The 24,520-nt window shown below is 47.1% G+C and overlaps 1 protein-coding gene across 4 annotated transcripts in view; it reads right to left on the reverse strand.

Annotated features, from left to right (window-relative positions):
* RBM17 (RNA binding motif protein 17) overlaps positions 1–24,520 on the reverse strand; it is a 71,707-nt gene that overhangs the window by 25,755 nt on the left and 21,432 nt on the right. For all 4 annotated transcript variants that reach the window (XM_078775967.1, XM_078775965.1, XM_078775966.1 and 1 more), the window contains exons 5-8: positions 19,815–19,906; positions 17,288–17,344; positions 12,590–12,728; positions 330–481 (exon numbers count right to left, since the gene is read on the reverse strand). In XM_078775967.1, coding sequence (XP_078632093.1) covers positions 330–481; positions 12,590–12,728; positions 17,288–17,344; positions 19,815–19,906 — 440 coding nt within the window. The remainder of the gene's footprint in view (positions 1–329; positions 482–12,589; positions 12,729–17,287; positions 17,345–19,814; positions 19,907–24,520) is intronic.

Consider the following 24,520-nt stretch of genomic DNA (forward strand, 5'->3'; position numbering starts at 1 on the left):
AGCTAATAAAGAGGTCATGTCTGTTCAACTCTATCAAATAGTTTTGAGACAAAAAGTGGAAATCAAATAGTTGGCAGACACATGGCAGAAGAACACATGAATACACATGCATGCAATATCCCATTGATCTCTCAATGCCTCTGTACAATCAAAAACACCCGGAATCTCCTGCTCTAACCCCCACCAACCCCTATTTTCAGAGGAAGAATATAGTACTTCCTCGTGACGTCTCCCTTGACACCGTCACGTCTACCCAAACCCCATACCCTGCTCACCCCACGAGCTCTACCCTTCGTGAAACTTTATTCCTCAAATTACCAAACACTCACCTTTTTCCTGCATCTCTCCAATGACGATCTTCCCACCTCGTTTGCTGGTTTTCTCCACAGACAAGGCCGTGCTCAGACCTTGCTCATGCTTGCCGAGGCCCTGGCCCTCACGGAATCCATACTTTGCCATTATCTTGTGGGCCACCGTGCCTCTGTTCCAAAAAATATCAAATTAAAAGTGACCAGACACTTCACAAAATAGTTTTACTCAAGAGCATGCAAACCCCTCTCTGGCTTTCCATTACGCAATTGATGTTTACGGTGACTTTACCGACAAGCTTCATTTACAACTAACTTTGAAGATTATCATCCTTACAAAAAAATTCAAAAGTTCCTAATTCTCCTGCTCCCTTATACTCCACACACCCTTAAAATACATACAATAAAAGTAGTAAATATATTTCGTTTAGGCCTATCTACATACGAGGTACAAAAGATGGAGGAGGGTAAATTGTGAGAGTAAATCGAGACAAGAAAGAGAAGGGAAGAAAATATTAAGTAGTGATGGGGGAAGGTGAAAAGGAAGAAGTTCAGAGATGGGAGACACCAGAAATTTCTGCCATAAAAATTCACATTTTAGTGTACAGTACTCCTTTTTTTATAGCCCAATAAGTGCTGAGACAGAAGCACCAAAAAGTTCAACACAACCTTTTTGAAGTGTCATAAATCAATAAGGATTGGCAAGTTTCCACCAAGTTGATTTTCTATAACGCTTACTGAGGAATCTTTAAAGAATAGAAAATACAGGGTCATGTTTTCAATTGTCCGAGGTAAGAAAATGGCAGGACTTGGTTAAACGAACAAGTTCAGGTTCTGCACAGTCGAAAAAGAAAGACCAGCCTGTCTCGGTGTGTGTCTCTCTTTGTGTGTCTGTGTGTGCGCGCGTGTGCATGTGCGTGTCTGCGTGCGTGTGTGTGTGTGCATGCGCGTGCACGTGTGCGTGTCTGCGTGCGTGTGTCTGCGTGTATGTGTCTGCGTGCGTGTGCGTCTGCGTGCGTGTCTGCGTGTGTGTGTCTGCGTGTGTGTGTCTGCGTGCGTGTGCGTCTGCGTGCGTGTGCGTGTCTGCGTGTGTGTGCGTCTGCGTGCGTGTGCGTGTCTGCGTGTGTGTGCATCTGCGTGCGTGACTGCGTGTGTGTGCATCTGCGTGCGTGACTGCGTGTGTGTGCATCTGCATGCGTGACTGCGTGCGTGTGCGTCTCTGCGTGCGTGACTGCGTGCGTCTCTGCGTGCGTGACTGCGTGCGTCTCTGCATGCGTGACTGCATGCGTGTGCGTCTCTGCGTGCGTGACTGCGTGCGTGTGCGTGACTGCGTGCGTCTCTGCGTGCGTGTGTGTGTCTGCGTGCGTGACTGCGTGTGTGTGCGTCTCTGCGTGCGTGACTGCGTGCGTGTGCGTCTCTGCGTGCGTGACTGCGTGGTGCGTGCGTGTGCGTCTCTGCGTGCGTGACTGCGTGGTGCGTGCGTGTGCGTCTCTGCGTGCGTGACTGCGTGCGTGTGCGTCTCTGCGTGCGTGAGCATCTCTGCGTGCGTGACTGCGTGTGTGTGCGTCTCTGCGTGCGTGACTGCGTGCGTGACCGTGCGTGTGCGTCTCTGCGTGCGTGCGCGTGACTGCGTGCGTGCATGCGCGTCTCTGCATGCGTGCGCATCTCTGCGTGCGTGACTGCGTGCGCGCACGTCTCTGCGTGCGCGCGCATCTCTGCGTGCGTGTGCGTCTGCGTCGCTGCGTGCGTGTGCGTCTGCGTCGCTGCGTGCGTGTGCGTCTGCGTCGCTGCGTGCGTGTGCGTCTGCGTCGCTGCGTGCGTGTGCGTCTGCGTCTGCGTCTGCGTCTGCGTCGCTGCGTGCGCGTCTCTGCGTGCGTGTGCGTCACTGCATTCGTGTGCGTCTCTGCGTGCGTGTGCGTCTCTGCGTGCGTGTGCGTCTCTGGGTGCGTGTGCGTCTCTATGTGCGTGTGCGTCTCTGCGTGCGTGTGCGTCTCTGCGTGCGTGTGCGTCTCTGCGTGCGTGTGCGTCTCTGCGTGCGTGTGCGTCTCTGCGTGCGTGTGCGTCTCTGCGTGCGTGTGCGTCTCTGCGTGCGTGTGCGTCTCTGCGTGCGTGTGCGTCTCTGCGTGCGTGTGCGTCTCTGCGTGCGTGTGCGTCTCTGCGTGCGTGTGCGTCTCTGCGTGCGTGTGCGTCTCTGCGTGCGTGTGCGTCTCTGCGTGCGTGTGCGTCTCTGCGTGCGTGTGCGTCTCTGCGTGCGTGTGCGTCTCTGCGTGCGTGTGCGTCTCTGCGTGCGTGTGCGTCTCTGCGTGCGTGTGCGTCTCTGCGTGCGTATGCGTCTCTGCGTGCGTGTGCGTCTCTGCGTGCGTGTGCGTCTCTGCGTGCGTGTGCGTCTCTGCGTGCGTGTGCGTCTCTGCGTGCGTGTGCGTCTCTGCGTGCGTGTGCGTCTCTGCGTGTGTGTGTCTCTGCGTTTGTGTGTCTCTGCATTTGTGTGTCTCTGCGTTTGTGTGTCTCTGCGTTTGTGTGTCTCTGCGTGTGGGTCTCCGGGTGTGTGTGTGTGTGTCTGCATTTGTGTGTCTCTGTGTGTGTGTCTCCACGTGTGTGTCTCCACGTGTGTGTGTGTGTGTGTGTGTGTGTCTGCGTGTGTGTGTGTGTGTGTGTGTCTGCTTGTGTGTGTGTCTGCTTGTGTGTGTGTCTGCTTGTGTGTGTGGTTGTGGTTTTGGTGGTTTTTATGTGTTGGCGTTTTTAATAACGTGGTGGTGGTTTTGAATCACGTGGTGGTGGTGTTTTTAAATCACGTGGTGGTGAGGTGTTTTGAATTACTTGGTGGTGAGGTGTTTTGAATTACTTGGTGGTGAGGTGTTTTGAATTAATTGGTGGTGAGGTGTTTTGAATTAATTGGTGGTGAGGTGTTTTGAATTATGTGGTGGTGAGGTGTTTTGAATTACGTGGTGCTGAGGTGTTTTGAATTACGTGGTGGTGAGGTGTCTTGAATTACATGGTGGTGAGGTGTCTTGAATTACGTGGTGGTGAGGTGTCTTGAATTATGTGGTGGTGAGGTGTCTTGAATGACAAGGTGGTGAGGTGTCTTGAATTACGTGGTGGTGGGGTGTTTTGAATTACGTGGTGGCGGGGTGTTTTGAAATACGTGGTGGTGAGGTGTTTTAAATTACGTGGTGGTGAGGTGTTATAAATTGCGTGGGGGTGAGGTGTTTTGAATTACGTGGTGGTGAGGTGTTTTAAAATACTTGGTGGTGAGGTGTTTTAAATTATGTGGTGGTGAGCTGTTTTAAATTATGTGGTGGTGAGGTGTTTTAAATTGCGTGGGGGTGAGGTGTTTTGAATTACGTGGTGGTGAGGTGTTTTAAAATACTTGGTGGTGAGGTGTTTTAAATTATGTGGTGGTGAGGTGTTTTAAATTATGTGGTGGTGAGCTGTTTTAAATTATGTGGTGGTGAGGTGTTTTAAAATACTTGGTGGTGAGGTGTTTTAAATTATGTGGGGGTGAGGTGTTTTAAATTATGTGGTGGTGAGCTGTTTTAAATTATGTGGTGGTGAGCTGTTTTAAATTATGTGGTGGTGAGGTGTAATCGTCCCAAACTTCCATTCTGCATCTACCCCTCCCCTTTGTTTGTGCTGAGGGGTTCTTTTTTTCATTGTTTTTTTTCTTCATCTTAAATCTTCAAACTTTATTGCTTATGAAAATGTAATATCACAAACACAACAAATACATTTGTGCAAAATAATTGTTTGTATTATGATTGGTGTAAATCATGACAACACAACAACTCAGGTAGTCATTATCCTCAGCTAAAATAAGCCCGCTCCTGAGTAACGATGCGTGATGAGGCGAGCGCAGTGAGCCGAGGCAAGCTAATATATATATATATATATATATATATATATATATATATATATATATATATATATATATATATATATATATTGTTATGAATTTGGTAGAGCAATATCTAGAGCTAGGTAGATCTGAATAGGTAGGTATTCGGCTGTCGTGACAGGGACTCTACATGTAATAAGTTCTTGATGTTTAGGCGTTTGTCGGGGTAAGATGTATGATTGTGGATCTACCTGGAGGTCCGAGTGTTAAATAGTGAGGGATTAAAGGTAACGCCCCTGTGAGTCTCACCTGGTAGTCAAACCTCTGTCCATTATGGCACTGCAAACCACATAAACATTAGTTAGGTCCTTAGCGCAACATTAAATAATTCCCTTTCCCTGACATTGACTTCGTAATAAATAGACAGGAAACCAGGCCAAAAACACCGCCGCGGTTGGCCGCCGCCGTTCGCACCAAAAAGGCCTACCAACCTCGCTGGCACGTGTTACAAAACGACCGCGGGGGGGTCGCGGACGGGAGATGTCAGGAGTCGCATGCCGCAGAGGGCGTGACCTGGGCGAGTTGGGAGGCTGTGATTGGCTGAGGAGTGCGCCAATGGGACGTCATCGGCCACCAATATATGCGACGGTCGGACGCCATTTTCGTGGCAGACGCAGGCAGACACCAGAGAGTTCGTAGGAGTTGGTTGGAGCACACAGTCGACGCAGAGACACAGTTGGTGGAAAAGCTCCCCGAAGGCAGTTGGTGGAGAGTTCGTTCACACACCGAGCACACCAAGCCCACAGAGCACGCGGCAGTTCGCAGCAGTTCGTTGCAAGTCGAGCCCTCCGTTGAACCATTGGTGCACGGGCCTTGTGGAGATCGTCCTCGTGTGAAGCTGCTGGCCACGCGTCGGACGCGTGGTGCTTGGAGCGGGGCCTCGTAGAGCTTGGAGCGAAGGACCTGGTGGTGTGCGATCGGGCCAAAAGGAGCGGTGTTGGACGGCCGCCACCAAGACGACGAAAGACAGATAAGCCGCATCCGCGTACATTTGAACGACGTGACGTGTTATTTTTGTATTCATAATCTCCCTCGTATCGTGTTTGCTGTCAGTCGTGTGGGGACGTCCCGATTTAGAGTTATTAGATTTACCGGCGCGGCTTTTTCACTGTATTACTATTCGATAATAAATCCTTATATTATTTTCTATATATATATCTGAACGCAGTTTTCCTGGGTGTTTGATTTTAATAGATAAGGTTGCGGAGCCTTCGCTGTGTCCCGCCATTCCGCGCGTTTGTGTTGAACTTGAATCCGCCATTGAGTTTCGCCTCGGGAGTTAAAGTCTCGCAAATCGGCCATCCGTAACTGTGGTGTTAATCACAGTTGCGTAACAAGTGGTGTCAGGAGTGTAGGATTTGAACCCGTCGGACAAATTTTTTGTCCGCGGCGAGACATCGACACGGTCGGACAAATTTTTTTGTCCGCGGGGAGACATCGACACGGTCGGGCGTACATTGCGCCCGACGTTCGAACGCAAAATTTTTATAGTCGAGGCGGAGAAATTTAATAATCAATCGGGCAAACGGAGCGCGATATCGCGTCTTCGTCAAATTTAAATTGTTTCAGGAATTATTAAAATAAATACGCGCGCGGGAAACAATCTTCCGGAAAGCGGATGTCGGAAATTGATGAGATGGAAGTACGCAGCGAGGCCTCCGTCAGCGTTGGGAGTGAGCCGGAAATAGGGGAATTTGATGCAGAGGTGAGCCTTGGAACCTCCCTCGTCCCGAGCACCAACTTATGCCCCTCCCCTACCGGGGAGTCGGGAACAAGTGGGACGGCCCCGATAGATCTCCAGACCATAGTAAATTTAATAAATGCTCAGAGGGCCGAGGGTGAGCGAAACCTTGCAGAAATTCGGGGAATAAATGATAAAATTGAAGGAATGGAAAATAAAATGGAGTCCCAGGGGAAGGAATGTAGGGAAGGAATGAAGGGAATGAGTGATCGATTGGAGGAACAAATGGGACAAATGAAAAGTGGGTTGGAAAATAAAATGGAGTCCCAGGGGAAGGAATGGAGGAATGAAATAAAGGAAAGGAATGAACAATTGGAAGGAAAAATTGGGGAAATGGCACAGCAGCTGGGGGAACGAATTGATGGCATAGAAGGGAGAGTGCAAAACCAAATTACGGACAGACTGGGGAAATTTGAGGGTAAAGTAGAAACTCAAATGGGGGAGATGGAAAAAGCCATAGGGGTGGAAATTGAATTGAAACGGGAAGAATTAATGTCAAAAATAGAGGAGGGCGTGACGCAGGCTGTCCAAATGGGGGAAAAGTTGGAGGGTCAGATTGGTGCCACAAAAGCTCGAATTGATAAAGCAAATGGGGACCTGGAAGGCTATCGGGGCCGGGTGGATGCCAGAATGCTACAGCAGAGTGAGGAATGGGGACTGCTCAACCGACAGGGGGGCAAATTGGCCAAGGAGGTGAGGGGGTTGGAAACCCGCATAAAAGAGCAGGAGCAAGGGTTAATTGAGAAAGGCCTGTGGGGGCCACTAATGGATAATGAAAGGGTGAGTGATTTTATGCAGGAGCGACTGGAGATCTGGGACAATACCATCAAGAAGGAGGTTGGTCGGGTTCAAGAGAGCCTGAAGGAAGAGGTGAGTAAGTCGGTTAAACATCTTCAGGACCAGATTAAGGTGACCCAGGAGACCCTCACCACGAGCCACATTTGGACACCAGAGGCTCCGAAACGGAATACCCAGTTGGGGGGGTGTTTTGGCCCCGGACTGGATTTGGACAGAGAGGAATCGGGGAATAGAGTCTCTGGAAAAACAATCCCCCTCGTACATTTTGACGGATCAGGGAGCCTCGAGGCTTTCCTGACACAATTTGAGTGCGTGTCTCAGCTCAATGGTTGGGGAGAGCGGGAGCGCATGGGGAATCTGGTGGCGACACTGCGGGGGTCAGCCGCCGACGTGTTAAACGTAGTCCCAGAGGGAATATTGACCAGCAAGGCCATTTGTGAGGCCTTGAATAACAGGTACGGGACAGGCGCAAGGTGCGACCTGGTCAGGGCACAGCTGCTGCATCGCAGGCAAAAGCCTAATGAGACGTTGCAGGAGCTGGCCCAGGATATATACCAGTCTGTGAGGATAGCATACAGGGACCTACCAGCACAGGCGTGGGACAAGCTGGCGATAGAAAAATTTATGGCGGCTCTCCCTGATCCTGAGGTCCGGACGTTGGTGGAGTTACAGGACCCACCCACGGTGCACCGGGCAGCGGAATGCGCGGCGAGACTGACCTTTTTGAGAAGGTCGAACCGCGCATCGGAGAGGGCACCTGTGACGGTACGGCAGACCGAGGTGCGGGATCGGGAAAAGCCAGAGGATGACATCGGGCGAATGTTAAGGGGAATCAGCCGCCAGCTGACAAATTTGATGGGGGGACAAATTGCAGGGAGCGAGTCACGACAGGGTGGTCCAGGTTGGCCATCAGGACGGCCTGATTTTTATCGGGCTGGGCCGGGAGAAAGGGGGGCTCCACCTGGCTACCAGAGGGGTCCGTTCTTGGGGACTTGTTTTAGATGTGGGAGAAGAGGGCACAGTCAGAGGAATTGTCGGCAACCATATGGGCCCCCACCTCCTGAGAGGCTTCGCAGTCCAGAAAGGAGGGGGCCCCCAGTAGGTCCACAGGCGCCAGACAGAGGACCACCACCTCGGCCTGGGCCAATAGCAATAGAGTGTGCAGGAAACTAGAACGAGCCGAGCATATGGGCCATGCTCGGCTGGCATGTGTATGGCAAAGCATCTTTCTTTGGTGAGGTTAGTAAAATGTGACAAATGGTTGGCATGGGTAATCTGTGGGTTAGATGGAAATTTAAGGGTGGATTTTGAAATGCCATGGTGGACACTGTACAGTGACGCCATTATTGATCCAGGTGTGTAGACCAAAGTGTTGGAGGCTGTGATGAAATTAATAGGGTAGTAAGACACAGCTTTCAACTGGTTGCGGGGGCAACTGTGCTGATATTTGGGACGCGGGATCCTGGGGATGCAGTTGTGTAGCCTGAGGGTCAACGTGGTGCTGTGCATGTCCGAGGTGTGTGGACCATGTCTTCTGGGTGAGTCTCCTGGTGGAGCATGGCTGTTGACTGGACCTTGGTGTGGTCAAGTGTGGGTGAGCACTGGGGGGCTGCAGTTCTGTAGTCGGACTGGGGGATGATGGGGAGGTGCAGGGGACGTGGCTGTAGGGATGCCACGCACTGCGACCGTGCCCCCAGGGCCGAGGTTGTGTGTGCGGTAGTGTGTGTTGTGGCAGCAAGTGCTCACCACATTGGCCAGCTGGGGCTGCTGCAGCTGTGTTCCTCGCAGGGGGGCCGAAGGATGGATGGTGGGTCGCACCCTTATGGACACTCATGGGCCATGTTGGCGTTTTGACTGCTCACCTTGTCCCGGTGACCCTTGCACGGTAGAGGTGCAGAGCTGACGTGGCTGTAGGTAGTTGTGTAGCGATGATCACCGTTGGATGCGGATCCACATACCTGCCAGTGTAGTGGGGACAAAAGAGAAATTTGGAAGTATTTGGTAGGCCCAATGTGAAATTTTGGGATTGTGAAGGGTGGATGACGCTCTTGAACCTGACCAACCTGCAACTACCTGCACTTGAGGTGAGTGTTTTAAGGAGTACTGTCCCAGGCTTCAGGATTTGCTTTGGGAAATTGGGGACATGTAATTTGGAGTTGGGAGGTGAGAGCGAGTGATGACATGGCCGGTGAGGGGATGGAATGGGAGCCACAGTGTCTTGTGGGTGGCGTATGTTTTTGTGTTGTGGTTAGGTGTTTTGATGTGGTCGTGAGAGTGGAACCTGGAGAGTGAGTGATGATTATTGGAGATAATGAGGGGCGATAATTGTGCTTTTTTTGGAAATGTGCTAATGGAAATGTGTAAGGATTCAATGATTCGAACTGTGAATGGGATTTCACATTGGCAGGCCATGGCAAGCCTTGTAACACCTTTTACACCATCTATGAATTGTACTGAATTGTGCTGAGTTGTGTGGAGAATTGAATGGCAGCGGGGGAGGAAGTGTGTTTTGGGGTCTTGTGGGTGGGGAAGGTGTGTGTGTCCGCAGGTACAGAGCAAGCTCTGAGGAGCGATGCCTGCGGGCCCCCCTCTGCGGCAATTACCCCTGGCAGCCGGTGGTAACTGGAAATTGGAGCTCGTCGGTGGAGGGTCTGGTTGGGCGCCGCGGGGTGAGGAAGTCCCCCGGTGACCCGTGTTGCTGCGCGAAAGCAGGAGGCAAAGGAGCCTGGTGTGTGTGGAGACCCTCACCGGCGAGGTAACGGCGGAAAGGGGCTGTTGGGCTGTCACGGGGCCAAGAGGTAAAGGGGGGGGGGGCAATGAACTTGTAAGTCGGTTGACTTGTTTTTGGGACTGCGGGCACCACAGCCTGATGCGCCCCCACCATCTTTTTGTGCGGTACCTCCCCGCTGCCTAGTTGAGGAATGCACACACACGTGAATGACATCAATGCCATGGTCCTGCAGGGGGTGTATTGAAATAAGTGCTTTGTTGATTTTTGAAATGCCTTGATGACCTATGGAATGAGAATGAGTGGTTAAGGGGTCTGTGTTGCATGAATGTGGGCGAAATCCACTGAGCCGTGTCACTCACCTGTAACATCTGGACAGGGCCGTGGAAAATTTAGGGGGATGCATTGGGGATGGCCCCGCAGGTAAGGTTGTGTCTTGTGGCATCCACCGGGGGACGCGGTCTGTAGACCGGGGTATGTACAAAGGTTAGAGTTTTGAGTTTGGAAAGATGGTTAAGTTTTGTGGTTAAGTTAGTGTTGTGTGTTGTTGTTTCCTCCCTCCACAGGAACAACGAAGAAAATGTACATACTTGCATGATGGTTAAGGGGTTCAGCATGTTAAGGAAGTGTAGGTAGGTAGTCCGACTCACTTCCCACAGCCCTTCCTGATTTATTTAATAGGTTAATTAAGTGTGTGACAGTAAGTGTTAAGGCTGGAATGGTAGCGCCTGCGGTGAACCTTGCAGGAGCTACGGTTCCAGGGGGGGGGGCTGTGTTATGAATTTGGTAGAGCAATATCTAGAGCTAGGTAGATCTGAATAGGTAGGTATTCGGCTGTCGTGACAGGGACTCTACATGTAATAAGTTCTTGCTGTTTAGGCGTTTGTCGGGGTAAGATGTATGATTGTGGATCTACCTGGAGGTCCGAGTGTTAAATAGTGAGGGATTAAAGGTAACGCCCCTGTGAGTCTCACCTGGTAGTCAAACCTCTGTCCATTATGGCACTGCAAACCACATAAACATTAGTTAGGTCCTTAGCGCAACATTAAATAATTCCCTTTCCCTGACATTGACTTCGTAATAAATAGACAGGAAACCAGGCCAAAAACACCGCCGCGGTTGGCCGCCGCCGTTCGCACCAAAAAGGCCTACCAACCTCGCTGGCACGTGTTACAAAACGACCGCGGGGGGGTCGCGGACGGGAGATGTCAGGAGTCGCATGCCGCAGAGGGCGTGACCTGGGCGAGTTGGGAGGCTGTGATTGGCTGAGGAGTGCGCCAATGGGACGTCATCGGCCACCAATATATGCGACGGTCGGACGCCATTTTCGTGGCAGACGCAGGCAGACACCAGAGAGTTCGTAGGAGTTGGTTGGAGCACACAGTCGACGCAGAGACACAGTTGGTGGAAAAGCTCCCCGAAGGCAGTTGGTGGAGAGTTCGTTCACACACCGAGCACACCAAGCCCACAGAGCACGCGGCAGTTCGCAGCAGTTCGTTGCAAGTCGAGCCCTCCGTTGAACCATTGGTGCACGGGCCTTGTGGAGATCGTCCTCGTGTGAAGCTGCTGGCCACGCGTCGGACGCGTGGTGCTTGGAGCGGGGCCTCGTAGAGCTTGGAGCGAAGGACCTGGTGGTGTGCGATCGGGCCAAAAGGAGCGGTGTTGGACGGCCGCCACCAAGACGACGAAAGACAGATAAGCCGCATCCGCGTACATTTGAACGACGTGACGTGTTATTTTTGTATTCATAATCTCCCTCGTATCGTGTTTGCTGTCAGTCGTGTGGGGACGTCCCGATTTAGAGTTATTAGATTTACCGGCGCGGCTTTTTCACTGTATTACTATTCGATAATAAATCCTTATATTATTTTCTATATATATATCTGAACGCAGTTTTCCTGGGTGTTTGATTTTAATAGATAAGGTTGCGGAGCCTTCGCTGTGTCCCGCCATTCCGCGCGTTTGTGTTGAACTTGAATCCGCCATTGAGTTTCGCCTCGGGAGTTAAAGTCTCGCAAATCGGCCATCCGTAACTGTGGTGTTAATCACAGTTGCGTAACAATATATACACACACAGACTTGGCATTTAATATGGAATTATATTTTTTCTTGACTTGGGTTTACTTTCTTAACTCAGGATATCAATCTGGTGAGTTTCTTTTACACTTTGGTGATTTATTTGCTAAAAGAACCATGTCACTGATTGTCTGTCACAGCAAGAAGTCAACAACAGGATTATATCACAGGTGGCGTGGCAAAATGTACGGACAGGTGCATTTGATGATTGGCTTGGCCAAAAGAGATAAAGGATAAATCACAAAGGGAACAACGAACAGGGAATTACTTAACCTAATCCCTGAGCTATATAACATGCCCCGCCCCCTCGTGACGGGGACAAATATACAACTTCATCCGACATCCGGGCTAAACAGGTCCTCTAGTTATTACATGGTGGTTCTTCTCCTTCACGACAGTCGGAGAATGCTACCTACCCAAATCTACCTGGTCTAAGGTATCCCTACCCCCACAAACGTAACAGTATATACATATATACAGTATATATATATATATACATACATATATATATATATATATATATATATATATATATATATATATATATATATATGTATATATATATATATATATATATATATATATATATATATGTATATATATATATATATATATATATATATATATATATGTATATATATATATATATATATATATATATATATGTATATATATATATATATATATATATATATATGTATATATATATATATATTTATATATATACATACATACATACACACACACACACACATCACCCAGTTAGTGTCTCCCTGGGCATGCTACACTGTCATTCCTCCTGCTCCCCATCTCACCCCAAAGAATCCACAAACTAATAAATTTGATTAAGTAAGCAATAAAAGAAAAATAATGAGCAAATATGAATAATGATGGATGAAAACTATCTTCACCGACAGAGAAATCTTGCCAGGAATATCACACGTCACAGTACACGTTAAACGACGGTAAGATACTATAATTATACGGCAGGACCTGTTCTTTAAGAAGAAGAATTTCAGACATTTGACCAACTGGGAACATCTCACCCCATGTTGGAAAGGAATGTTCCTGGTAGGACAGGAGGGGAACGTGATCTTTCATTTACGTCATCAAATATTGGTGGTGGAATAGCCGCTTTCCCACCCATCCTTGAATGCCTCGTGGAATCCTCTTCAACAGGAAGTACTGAACAGAACATTATAGCACAAGTGTTATTGAATTAACTTTGACTTCCAACTTAATACAAGTAATAAACAATATGTATGACAGTATTTCATTCGTAATTCTTGCTCAATTAAATTCATGAAATGGACTAAAACATGAGGAAGCACAAAAAACTCAACTTCATAATTATCATGTCATGAACATAAAACAGTCCTACCTGTCCTAACGATATTGTACTTTCCATCAAACCTCCAATCAGCTTTGTCATGTGCTTACACATCTGTATTACATTTTTAAACAAGAAAGAGCAATCAGAGATTGCAAACCCTCACCAGGATGTATTTTCAGTGGTTTTTAAGGCTTTTGTGTTGAAACAAATATGGCGGCCGAACCACGTGACCGATGACGTCATCATTTTTTTCCCCATTCCACTGATTTATTCCTAGATTATGCTCAATAAATTTCATCTTGATCGGATGAAGTTTTGTACTTGTCGAATTATGACGTCATAATGGAGGCACCTATGACATCATCATTAACATATATTCCCCATGGAGAGTTCATTACAATGAGCCAGCCAATTAACATATATTCCCCATGGAGAGTTCATTACAATGAGCCAGTATTGACATGGGCATTGAGGAAGTTAGGAGTGGAGGAATGGTTGATCAGAGTAGTGATGGTAATGTACAAAAGAGCGCGCACAGCTGTAAGGACGAAGGACGGGAACAGTGGTGAGTTTGAGGTGAAGGTGGGAGTGCATCAGGGGGTCGGTACTAAGTCCACTACTATTTGTAGCTGTGATGGAGGTGCTGGCTCAGAACGTAAAGGAGGGTTTACCATGGGAGTTGTATGCAGATGACCTGGTGTTGATTGCAGAAAGAATGGATGGACTGAAGGAAAAGATGAACAAGTGGAAGGAATGTATGGAGACAAAAGGTCTGAAGGTGAATATCGGAAAGACGAAGGTGATGGCAAGTGGTAAAGCATGTGGTGAGGTGGAAAGAACTGGGAAGTGGCCACGTGCTGTGTGCAGGAAGGGTGTCGGAGTGAACTCCATTCAATGTACAATGTGCGCTGAGTGGGTTCATCAAAAATGTAGTGGTCTGAGAGGGACATTAACCAGTGTGGCAGCTACATTCAAATGTAAGGTGTGCACAGAGGGAGCTGCGGATGGAGGAAATGTTGAGTTGGATCTTGGAGACGGCGTGAAGCTGGAAGGTGTGAAACCATTTTGCTACCTTGGAGACATGCTGAATGGAGAAGGTGGATCAGACTCGGCAACGGTTGCTGGAGTGAGATGTGCATGGAAGAAGTTTCGGGAACTGAGTGGCATGCTGATGAGGAGGGGAGTGTTGTTGAAGCTGAAGGGAAAGGTGTATGCTGCATGTGTGAGAAGTGTTTTGATTTATGGGAGCGAGACAAGGGTAATGAACGTAGAGCAGCAATGAAGGCTGGAAAGGGTGGAAATGCGAATGGTTCGGTGGATGTGCGGAGTATCGTTGAGAGAGAGGAAGACAAATGATGAATTGCGAAAGATGATGGGAATAGAGCCTGTGATTGATGCTGTGAAGAGGAACAGGTTGAGATGGTTTGGTCATGTGTTGAGGAAGGATGAAAGTGACTGGTTGAGAAGAGTGATGGAAATGAATGTAGAAGGAAGTAGAGGACGGGGAAGACCGAGAAAGACTTGGCTAAAGATGGTGGAAGAAGAAATGCGGGCAAGGGGGTTAACAAGGAGAGATGCAGAAAATATGGCAAAATGGAGAAGATTGTCATGGGGACCACAAGGCTAACCCCCACTCTTGCAGGGAAAATGGCCTTGAAATGCATGTTGTTGTTGTTGTTGTATTGAATTCAGTGACCTGATATGCAAATTGTCTTCAAAGTTTAAGGTAATCGGATGAAAATTGACAATTTTAGAAATTTGGCCTAAGTTGACCTTTTGGCCTTTGCTGATCTCAAAAATAGTTGGTGGTTGAATTCAGTTAGTTGCTATGAAAATACTATTCAAGTTTCAAGTCAATCGGATGAAAATTGAGGATTTTAGAAATTCGAAAAACGTGGTTGACCTTTGGCCTATGTTGACCTTTTGACCTCAAAGATATATAGGATTTTGTCGGACAATGAGCTCTACGATTTGGTGAAGTTTCGTGAAGATCGGTTAAAGACTGACCTGTAAGCAAGTATAAGTGAGCGGACAGACAAATACACAAACCAACAAACAAACACAAAAAACACACACAAACCGGAGTGATCAACATACTTGCAAAAAAAAAAAAAAAATTGGCCAAGGAACAAACAAACGGACTCAAATGCAATACCCTCTCCTCAGGCGAGGGTAACAAGTTTTAATTACTGCTCTAGCACTACATCATAGCTAAGCAGACATGCAGAATGTGCAGCTTGGTTCAAACAGCCTTCACAGACCGACAGACCGATAAACAGTCTATGTAGCACATAATATATGCACAGCCTTCTACAGATAAAAGTAAATTCTTCATAATTGTATTTTTTTTTTAATGACCAAAAATTAAAATAAAATTTTCTCATGGTAGGTTTCATATACCAAAACCACGACTGAACTTTTTTTTTGTTTGAAATATTTCATGTCACTTCAATACCTCCATTCAGGTGCTTTTGTGTTTGTGACTTTTTGAACTGTACAATAGTGTGATTGACAAGTACAGCATCTCGAGTGAAAATTTTATTGATATACTTGCATCAATGCACACCCAGTCAAGTTGTTTGTGGTACGCATGCAAGTTCACCTTCAAGAACTGATGTTCCAGAGCATCGAAAAACGTTTGCGCGTGCGAATCGGACGAATCACGTTGATGGACTGATTCTGGCATTTCTTGAGAAATATATATTTAAAACACTGCCACACTCACTAAATTTCGACAAGTGTGTACACACACACACACACACACACACACACACACACACACACACACACACACACACACACACACACACACACACACACACACACACACACACACACACACACACACACACACACACACACACACACACACACACACACACACACACACACACACACACACACACACACACACACACACACACGTATTTTACAAAGTTAATACTTAATATTAATAGACATACGAAGTTGTCAAACACCCCCCCTCCAATCCCCCATTTCCTCCACGCATGGCTTAGACTTCCTTTCTGGTTGCAGTCAACGTTTGGCCCTGAATGGAATTCTCTCATCTCCTCTTCCTGTTCAGGCTGGAGTTCCTCAAGGCAGTGTTCTGGGCCCTGTGCTTTTTCTGGTCTTCATCAATGATCTCTCTGACTCTCTGGAAAATCCTCTCTATCTCTTTGCTGATGACTCCACTATCTGCCGCTCCATATCCCAAACATCAGATCGGCAGGCAGCAGCCTGTTCACTCTCTGCAGACCTGGACAATATCAAAAATTGGTCAAACAATTGTCCTTCAATCCTTCATGGAACACTGCCAACAATGGACCATGTCCTTCAATCCTGACAAATCTCACACTCTCACTTTGTCTCTCCGAAAAGACCATCTGGACAACCCTCCCAACTACTTTCTGAACAATCCTCTTGAAGAAGTTCTGTCACTCAAGCTTTTGGGTCTCACTATCTGCCATGATCTTTCCTGGGAAAACCACATTTCCAAGCTGGCCTCCAAAGCCAGTAGCCGACTGGGCATCCTCTGTCGTGCGAAGTCCCTTCTGGGCACTTCTGAGCTCCTCACCACATACAAAGCTTTCATCCGCAGCTCAATGGAATACTGCTCTCCCCTCTGGGCTGGTGTTCCTGCCTCACACCAAGCTCGGCTTCAAGCGGTTGAAACCAAAGCATTCAGAATCATTAGAATCTCCCGCGATGAAGCAGATTCTGAGGGCCTTTCTCTTTCTCACTGCAGGCAGGTAGGTGGTCTTTCCCTCTTCCACTGACTCCTCTCTGGCCGTGCTCCCCCTGCTCTGTCTGTGCTCTGTCCCCCAAATATTCCTGCAGCACACATAAGATCTGCCAGAAACCCTCTTCTGGTGAAACTGCCAAAATCAAGACTCTCTGCTCACCTTCACTCCTCCATTCCTCTTTTCTCCCGCCTCTGGAACAAACTCCCACACTCTCTTTAATCCCACTCCTCCCTCCAGGTCTTTAAAACAGCTGTTCACCACCATTTCTCATCTTCCCCCATCCAAAACCTTCATCTTTTCTACCACCGTTTAAACGCCCCAAATCCGCCTCTTTGAATCCCCAGCCTCTTTCTTGGGGTTTCTAGAAGTGTTCATTTGCTTTGTACAGTGTACCCATCCCTCCTCCCCCAGCCCTCCCCCTTCCACAGATCTACGTGCATCCCTGCTCTCTTCTGTTGTTGTGCTTGTGTGCTTCCCTCTTTCCCCCTGTCTCCCGCTCCCTTCATTGCATGTTTTGTGTTCTGTACATGTTTTCATGTTCAATGTGTTAACTCTTACAGAAGCCACGATTCTGTATTAAAAAAAAAAAGAAAAAAAAAAGGTTCATACTTCATACATTGAGTAAAAACCAACATAATGCAATATTGTGTTGACCAAACACTCACCTTCTTTATCTCTATTCATGAGTGAGGATGGCGGAGCAATGGTTGCTCCTCCCAAAACTATGGGGAAATAAAAAAAGCAATAATTAGAAAGTAGACATTTTGCTGTCAAGTAAAATACAATTGTTGGTCAACCTGTTGATCGGGCCTGTTGTTACTTTTTATAACAAACAGCAGCTCTTTGATTATTAGAAACCTCCTTATTTGATTCTTCAACAACTTTTAATTTACGGTGAAAAACATATTCGTCCTCCATCCATGCAACATTCTCTTTACCTCCTCCACCAAAGGTGGTGGAGGTTAAGTTTTCACCCATGTCTGTGTGTCTGTCCGTTTGTGAAAAAGATATCTCAAAAAGTTGTGGACGGATTCGGACGAGATTTGGCAGAGAGGTAGCGTATGTGACAAGGACGAAATTATTACATTTTGGTGAAGATCCGGATTCGGATCCGGCTACTATAATTTTTAAGCGATTCTTCACCATTGGGAGATGGAGCCAAAAATTATACATAGCAGGATATCTCAAAAAGTTGTGGACGGATTTGGACAAAACTTGGTGGATCGGTTGGGTGTCGGACAAGGACTATTCAATTCGATTTTGGTGAAGATCTGAATATGGATTCGGATATGAGAATTATTTAATCTTTTAAATGTTTCTTCACCATTGGGAGATGGGGCCAAAAACGATACATAGCAGGATATCTCAAAAAGTTATGGATGGATTTGGACGAAACGTGGTGGATCGGTTGGGTGTGTGACAAGGACTATTCAATTCGATTTTGGTGAAGATCCAGATCCGGATCCAGCCAGTAGAATTTGTTAAGTGATTCTTCACTATTGAGTGATATGGCCAAAAACGAGGGGGTACATCAGGATATGAAAGACTTGACCTATGGTGATCCCTGTAATTGATTTTGATTAAATGCGATTCTGTATTGTGATTTTCTTGTCTACTCTAAGATACAAAATGTAAACTGTTCACCAGGCGGAGGTATGCTCTCTACTGAGTGCAGTTTTAGTCTGACATGCGTATGTATATTTTAATAATCTAATGTAGGGGTAATGAAAATGATGATTGCATATAGTGGTAAAACAATATGTGGCCTGCCACAACAAAAAATACCATTGGAGCTAAATCAGCAGAAAATACGCTTCAAAATGATACTACATGTATGATGACAGCATGTACGGTTCTTTAGTTATGGGTTAAAACAAAGTTAATGTACTCTGCACATTTTTGCAATGATCATTTAAGCAAACGGAAGAGCAGAATGACAACAGGTACACATGGATGTGACAAGGAGATCAACGAACAGGAAGAGAGAACAAAGGGGTAGATGGGGAGGGTTAGTATGTGTAGAAGTTATTACGGATAGGATTAGAGTATGACCGAAGATAGTACTGCACTGACAAAATTAAGCCCCCAGGAAGGAAAATGGGAGTGAACAGACTGAGGAAAGAAGTTCCACAAGCAGAAGAGAGGAATATTTGAGTGGAGAAGATCACATTGAGCCATGATTTTGAGAGTTTCACGAAGAGTTAGTTGCTCCTACCTTGGCATTCGTAAGGTAAGCCATCTATTTGTCTGCGATGAGAGAGCAGCAGGCCCTTCTGCTTCTTTGTGGGGAATTCCATTGATTAGAGTTTGGGGACATCAGCCCATAGGCAAAAGCAGTACTCTACTGAGACATGGAGAAAGGCCTTGGAGGCTTTGTAAAGTTCAGATTTAGCAATGAAGGGCATGGCATGACAGTAGATGCCCAGTCTATGGCTGACTTTGTGGGCCAGCTTTGATATATGGCCTGCTCAAGAGAACGACGCTGGTGGTGAATCGGAGAACTTTGAGAGATGGAACCTTTTCTGTTGAGTGAGAATGTGGAGAGACAGGGTGAGAATGTGAGTTTCGCCTGCATTGTATGACATGATCGACATGTTAGGCCAGCATCTGAAACTTTCCAGGGCAGCAGAGGGAAGTTGCTGTTGCTGGCATGTCGGTACGGTGTGGTGTTGCACAGCAATGCCGAGTCATCCACGAAAACGAAAATAGAGTTTTCCAGAGCATTGGAAGGTAATGCATGTACATATGAGGAACAGGACACTCCAGCCTCCACAGGGAGAAACAACAAGATTCTGTTGATGAAGTAAATGATAATGATAAACTACTGAGGGCCATAAGCCAGACAAGTTCATACATGTTGTACACATTGGCCTATTTGAGGAAGTGAGAGAAAGTGGAGATGTATTCCGCTCAATTTCTGGGATGTCTATCGACAATTTCTCTTTCGTCTTTGCTATTGATTTACCATTTTTGTAAATGCGTACAATGTTGAGGCATATGGAGGAGTGAAACATTTTGCCCCCTCTTCTCCAGATTTTCCAAGAGTCGTGATCTCAATAGTAAAAGTTTTTTTGTATGGAGCACATTCTATCTCCTACTTTAAAAAAAACATTTAATAAACAAGCATATCTAAAGACTATTTTCAGGAAGTAGTGCTGAAATAAATCATACATCCCCCACATATTTAATTACCTCGTTTCCGTTTCTCCGCTTCATATTCATCATCATCATCAGAGTCAGGCCCTGGGACAAGGCCACCGCCTTCTGGTCGTTCCTTCCTCTTCCTTTTAACAACATGTGCAAAAAGTAGATTAATTAACTATGAGGATGCAAACTTGCAGATAAACCTTGGGACACAATTCCAAATTTTAACAAAATCACAGTCTGCTCCAAAAGAATGCCAAAGGCAGATGGGAAAGTCTGACGAAGAATAATTCACCAATCCAAACAATACATGTTACTCAAAAAATAGTTGGCTTCAAAGTAGAACTGGACAATTCCAGGATCCACCCATTGAACAATGAAGCAATTCGTAAATTAGCTCATATTTAGTGGATTAATCTGTGTTGCTGCAAATGAAATTACAGTTTAATTTTACATCTTGTTTTTCATTCATCAAGAGATATCCTTTTTGTCTATTGATTTATCAGATGAAGGACCTTTTTCAGTGTTGTATTTTTTTTTTTTTTTTTTTTTTTTTTGTATACAATATCGAGGCTCGTGAAAGAGCGAACATTAATCACATGAACACACAGAAAGACAAACCGACACATAAAACATATAACATAGGGAGCGGTAGACAAGATGGGGAGAGAGGGGGAAGGACACAAACACAACATTTGAGAGCAGGGACCGAGAGACATGGAGACATCGAGAGATCTGAGAGAGGGCGAGGGCTTTGGGGGGGGGGGGGGGCGTGGGAAGGGGGCAGTGGGAGAGGTATAAAACATATGGACACTGCCAGGACTTCCAGGAAAGAAGTTGGAATTTCAAACAAGGTGGATCTGGGGTGAATTAGCGGGGGTAGAAAAGATCAAGGTTTTGGATGGGGGAAGATAAGAGATGGTGGTGAACAGCTGTTTTAAAGACCTGGAGGGAGGAGTGGGATTGAAGGGAGTGAGGGAGTTTGTTCCAGAGGCGGGAGAAAAGAGGAATGAAAGAGTGAAGGTGAGCGGAGAGCCGAGATTTCGGCAGTTTAACCATCAGAGGGTTGCTGGCAGATCTTGTGCGACCTGTAGGAATATTTGGGGGACAGAGCACAGAGAGAGCTGGGGGTGCAAGGCCGGAGAGGAGTCGGTAGAAGACAGAAAGACCACCTACCTGCCTGCGGTGAGTGAGTGAAAGGCCCTCAGAGATAGCTTCATCGCGGGAGATTCCAATAATTCTGAAAGCTTTGGTTTCAACAGCGTGAAGCCGAGCTAGGTGTGAGGCAGGAGCACCGGCCCATAGGGGAGAACAGTATTCCATTGAGCTGCGGATGAAAGCCTTGTATGTGGTGAGGAGCTCAGGTGTGCCGAGGAAGGACTTCGCACGACGGAGGATGCCCAGTCGGCGACTGGCTTTGGAGGCCAGCTTGGAAATGTGGTTTTCCCAAGAAAGATCATGGCAGATAGTGAGACCCAAAATCTTGAGCGACAGAACTTCTTGGAGAGGATTGTTGAGAAAGTAGATGGGAGGGTTGTCCAGTCGATCTTTTCGGAGAGACATAGTAAGAGTGTGAGATTTGTCAGGATTGAAAGACATGTTCCACTTGTTTGACCAGTCTGTGATTTTGTCCAGGTCTTCAGAGAGTGAGGAGGCAGCAGACTGCCGATCTGAGGGAAGAGGAATGGAGCGGCAGAGAGTGGAGTCATCAGCAAAGAGATAGAGAGGATTTTCGAGAGAGTCAGAGAGATCATTGATGAAGACCAGAAAAAGCACGGGGCCCAGAACACTGCCTTGGGGAACTCCAGCCTGAACAGGAAGAGGAGATGAGAGAAACCCATTCAGGGCCACACGTTGACGACGACTAGAGAGGAAGTCCGCCAGCCATGCGTGGAGATTTCCATGGATACCAAAGGAGGAGAGTTTGGTGAGCAGAGCGGGGTGCCAGACCGTGTCGAAGGCACGTGATATGTCGAGGGAGACAGCTCTAATTTCCTGTTTGGCATTGAGGACCTCCATCCATTGTTGAGACAGCAGAAGCAGCATGTCCAGAGTAGAGTGACCTGGTCTGAAACCAAATTGATGATCAGAGATCAAGCCATTGGAGAAGAGGAAAGATTTCATATCAGAAGCAATGATGGATTCCATGACTTTGCTGATAATTGGGAGAAGGCTGATTGGTCTGTAGTTGCTAGGATCTGTTTTTGCACCTTTTTTGTGCAAAGCGGTGATGTTGGCTGATTTCCAAGCAGATAGCAGTTGACCTTGAGCAAAAGAGAGGGTGAAGAGAACAGAGAGAGGGTGAGATAGAGCAGCAGAGCAGGATTTTAGGACCCGTGGGCTGATGCCGTCGGGTCCAGTTGCAGAATCAGAGTCGAGGGTTGACAGAAACTTTTCCACCTTGTCAGGAGGAAAGGACACGGAGTCCAGGAGCAGCAGGGTACGACTGGGTATGGTGGGTACAGAGAGGGATGGGTTTGGGACACAAGATTTAGAGGCAAACACAGAGTATTGTTTTTATATATTTCAATCATGACTATATTTCATGAGAAAGTGTCTTGCAAGTTACATGAGATATATGCCCTTTCCAGTGGAGAGTAGTTGTGGTCAAATCCTCAACGTAGCAGGCGACCGCACCTCGCCCTGGCTTATATAGCTGGGGCGAGGAATCGAGCTCTGTAGGCGCGGGGGCCTCACACCACCGCGCCTTATATAGGTGGGGCGAGGACGCGGGCAACCTCACCCCGCATCACCTTATATTGGTGGGGCAAGGATGCGGGCTCTCTCAGTGGGAGGCCTCACCCCTCCTTGCCTTATTATTTAGGTGGGGCGAGGACGTGGGAGTCCTTATCCCACCCTGCCTTATGTAGGTGTGGCGAGGACGCAGACTCTGTCAGCCGGTGGCCTTACCCTGCCCCGCCTTAAACAGGTGGGGCGACCAATCGGGCTCAGTCGCCCAGCGGGCCCACCCTGCTCCGTTTTTAAAAGAAAGTATATAAAAGGCACTATATAAGATACATGCTTCCATATCAAAATAGATTTGAAATTTAAATTAAATATGGACATCTTTCTTTTTTATGTTAAGCCTGGTGTTGGCTTCGTGGTTGGGGTGCCGGCTTGGGGTCTCAGTATCCTAGGTTCAAATCCTGGTGATCGCTGAATTAACACCAGGTGGGTTGACTCAGCCTGTCATCCTTCCGAGGCCGGCAAATTGAGTACCAGTTCTCACTGGTAATTCCCTATGTGTCACAAGAGGCGACTAACAGGGTTGGCGGCAGGAAGGGCATCCGGCCATAAAACATTGCTTATAAAGGGGACCACGGTGCCCAAAAAAGGCCAACCCCTGCTCTGCGGGGAAAAATGGTCTCTAAAGGCGGGTCTGCAAATGAAATTAAACAATAATATACGAGTATATAAAATTTCATCATAACATGATTCATTGTTTTGGAAATACAAAGGAAAATTAGTCTTCTTAACATGTCCTTGTGACATTTGTCTTTACTATTATAACACATTGTAACATAAAGTGTACAATATATCAGCTGTGACATTGCATTATAGCCTAGAATCTCTAGATATTACAAAGACTAGACTAGAATCTCTAGACTCTAGATATTACACAATATAAATAGACTAGAATGACACGCAGTAGAGAATGACAGGCACACCTCCAATAGGTTGAACTTTTTTGGTATACTGTACATAGTCGAGGCTCGTGGAAGTGCAAGAATACTGAATGGATCAGGACAAAAGGAACAGTAGAGAGAGGGGAAACACCAAAGGCAGAGTTGAAGGCCAAGCTGGAGGCAGACATGGACAAACAATGTGTGTGGGGAGGATTGAAGGGCAGAAGATGCATGTGTTTGTTAGACAAGATGGATACAGAAGGAAACTGTCAGGAGGAAAAACTGGAAATTAGGAAGGAGGAGGGCTTGGGGTGGGATGAGGGAGTGGGGAGGTAAGGAGGGTAGAAAAGATCATGGTTTTGGATCGACAACGATCTGAGATGGTGGTGAACAGCTGTCTTGAAGACCTGGAGGGAAGAATGAGATCGAAGAGAATGTGGAAGTCGATTCCATAGGTGGGAAAAAGAGAAATGAATGAGTGGAGGTGAGCATTGATCCTGGACTTAGGTAGTTTTACCAGAAGGGGGTTGATGGTGGACCATGTGTGCCTTGGGAGGGTGGGGGGGGGGGGGGTGAGGTGGAGGGGGAGAGGGGCACAAAGCACAGAAAGAGCAGAGGGTGCAAGACCAGAAAGGAGGCGGTAAAAGACAGAGAGACCACTGACCTGTCTGTGATGGAAAGTGATAGGCCCATAGAAAGCCTTGGTTTCTAAAGCATCATGCTGAGGAAGACGTGAGGCAGGGGCACCATCCCAGAGGGGAGAGAAGTATTCCTTCATGCTGCATCTGAAGGTCTTGTAGTTGCATAGGAGTGCAAATGTACCATTGTACCAGGGAAGAACTTTCTATTATGGAGGACCCAGTCGGCAGCTGGGTTTGGAGGCCAACTTTGAAAAGTGGTTTGCTCAAAAAAGATCATAGCTGATAATGAGACCCAGGAATTTGAATGACTGAGCTTCCTCAGAAAGATTGTTAAGAAAGCAGATAGGAGGGGTTGCCACATGGTCCTTTCAGAGAGAGATAGTGAGATTTGTCAGGATTGAAAGACATAATCCAAGTGTTTGACCAGCTTGTGATTTTGTCAAGGTCTGAAGAGAGAGAAGAGGCTGCAGCCTGACTGTTTGAAGGA

Source organism: Myxine glutinosa, chromosome 4, assembly GCF_964187855.1.
Source record: "Myxine glutinosa chromosome 4, kmMyxGlut1.1, whole genome shotgun sequence".
Lineage (NCBI taxonomy): Eukaryota > Metazoa > Chordata > Myxini > Myxiniformes > Myxinidae > Myxine > Myxine glutinosa.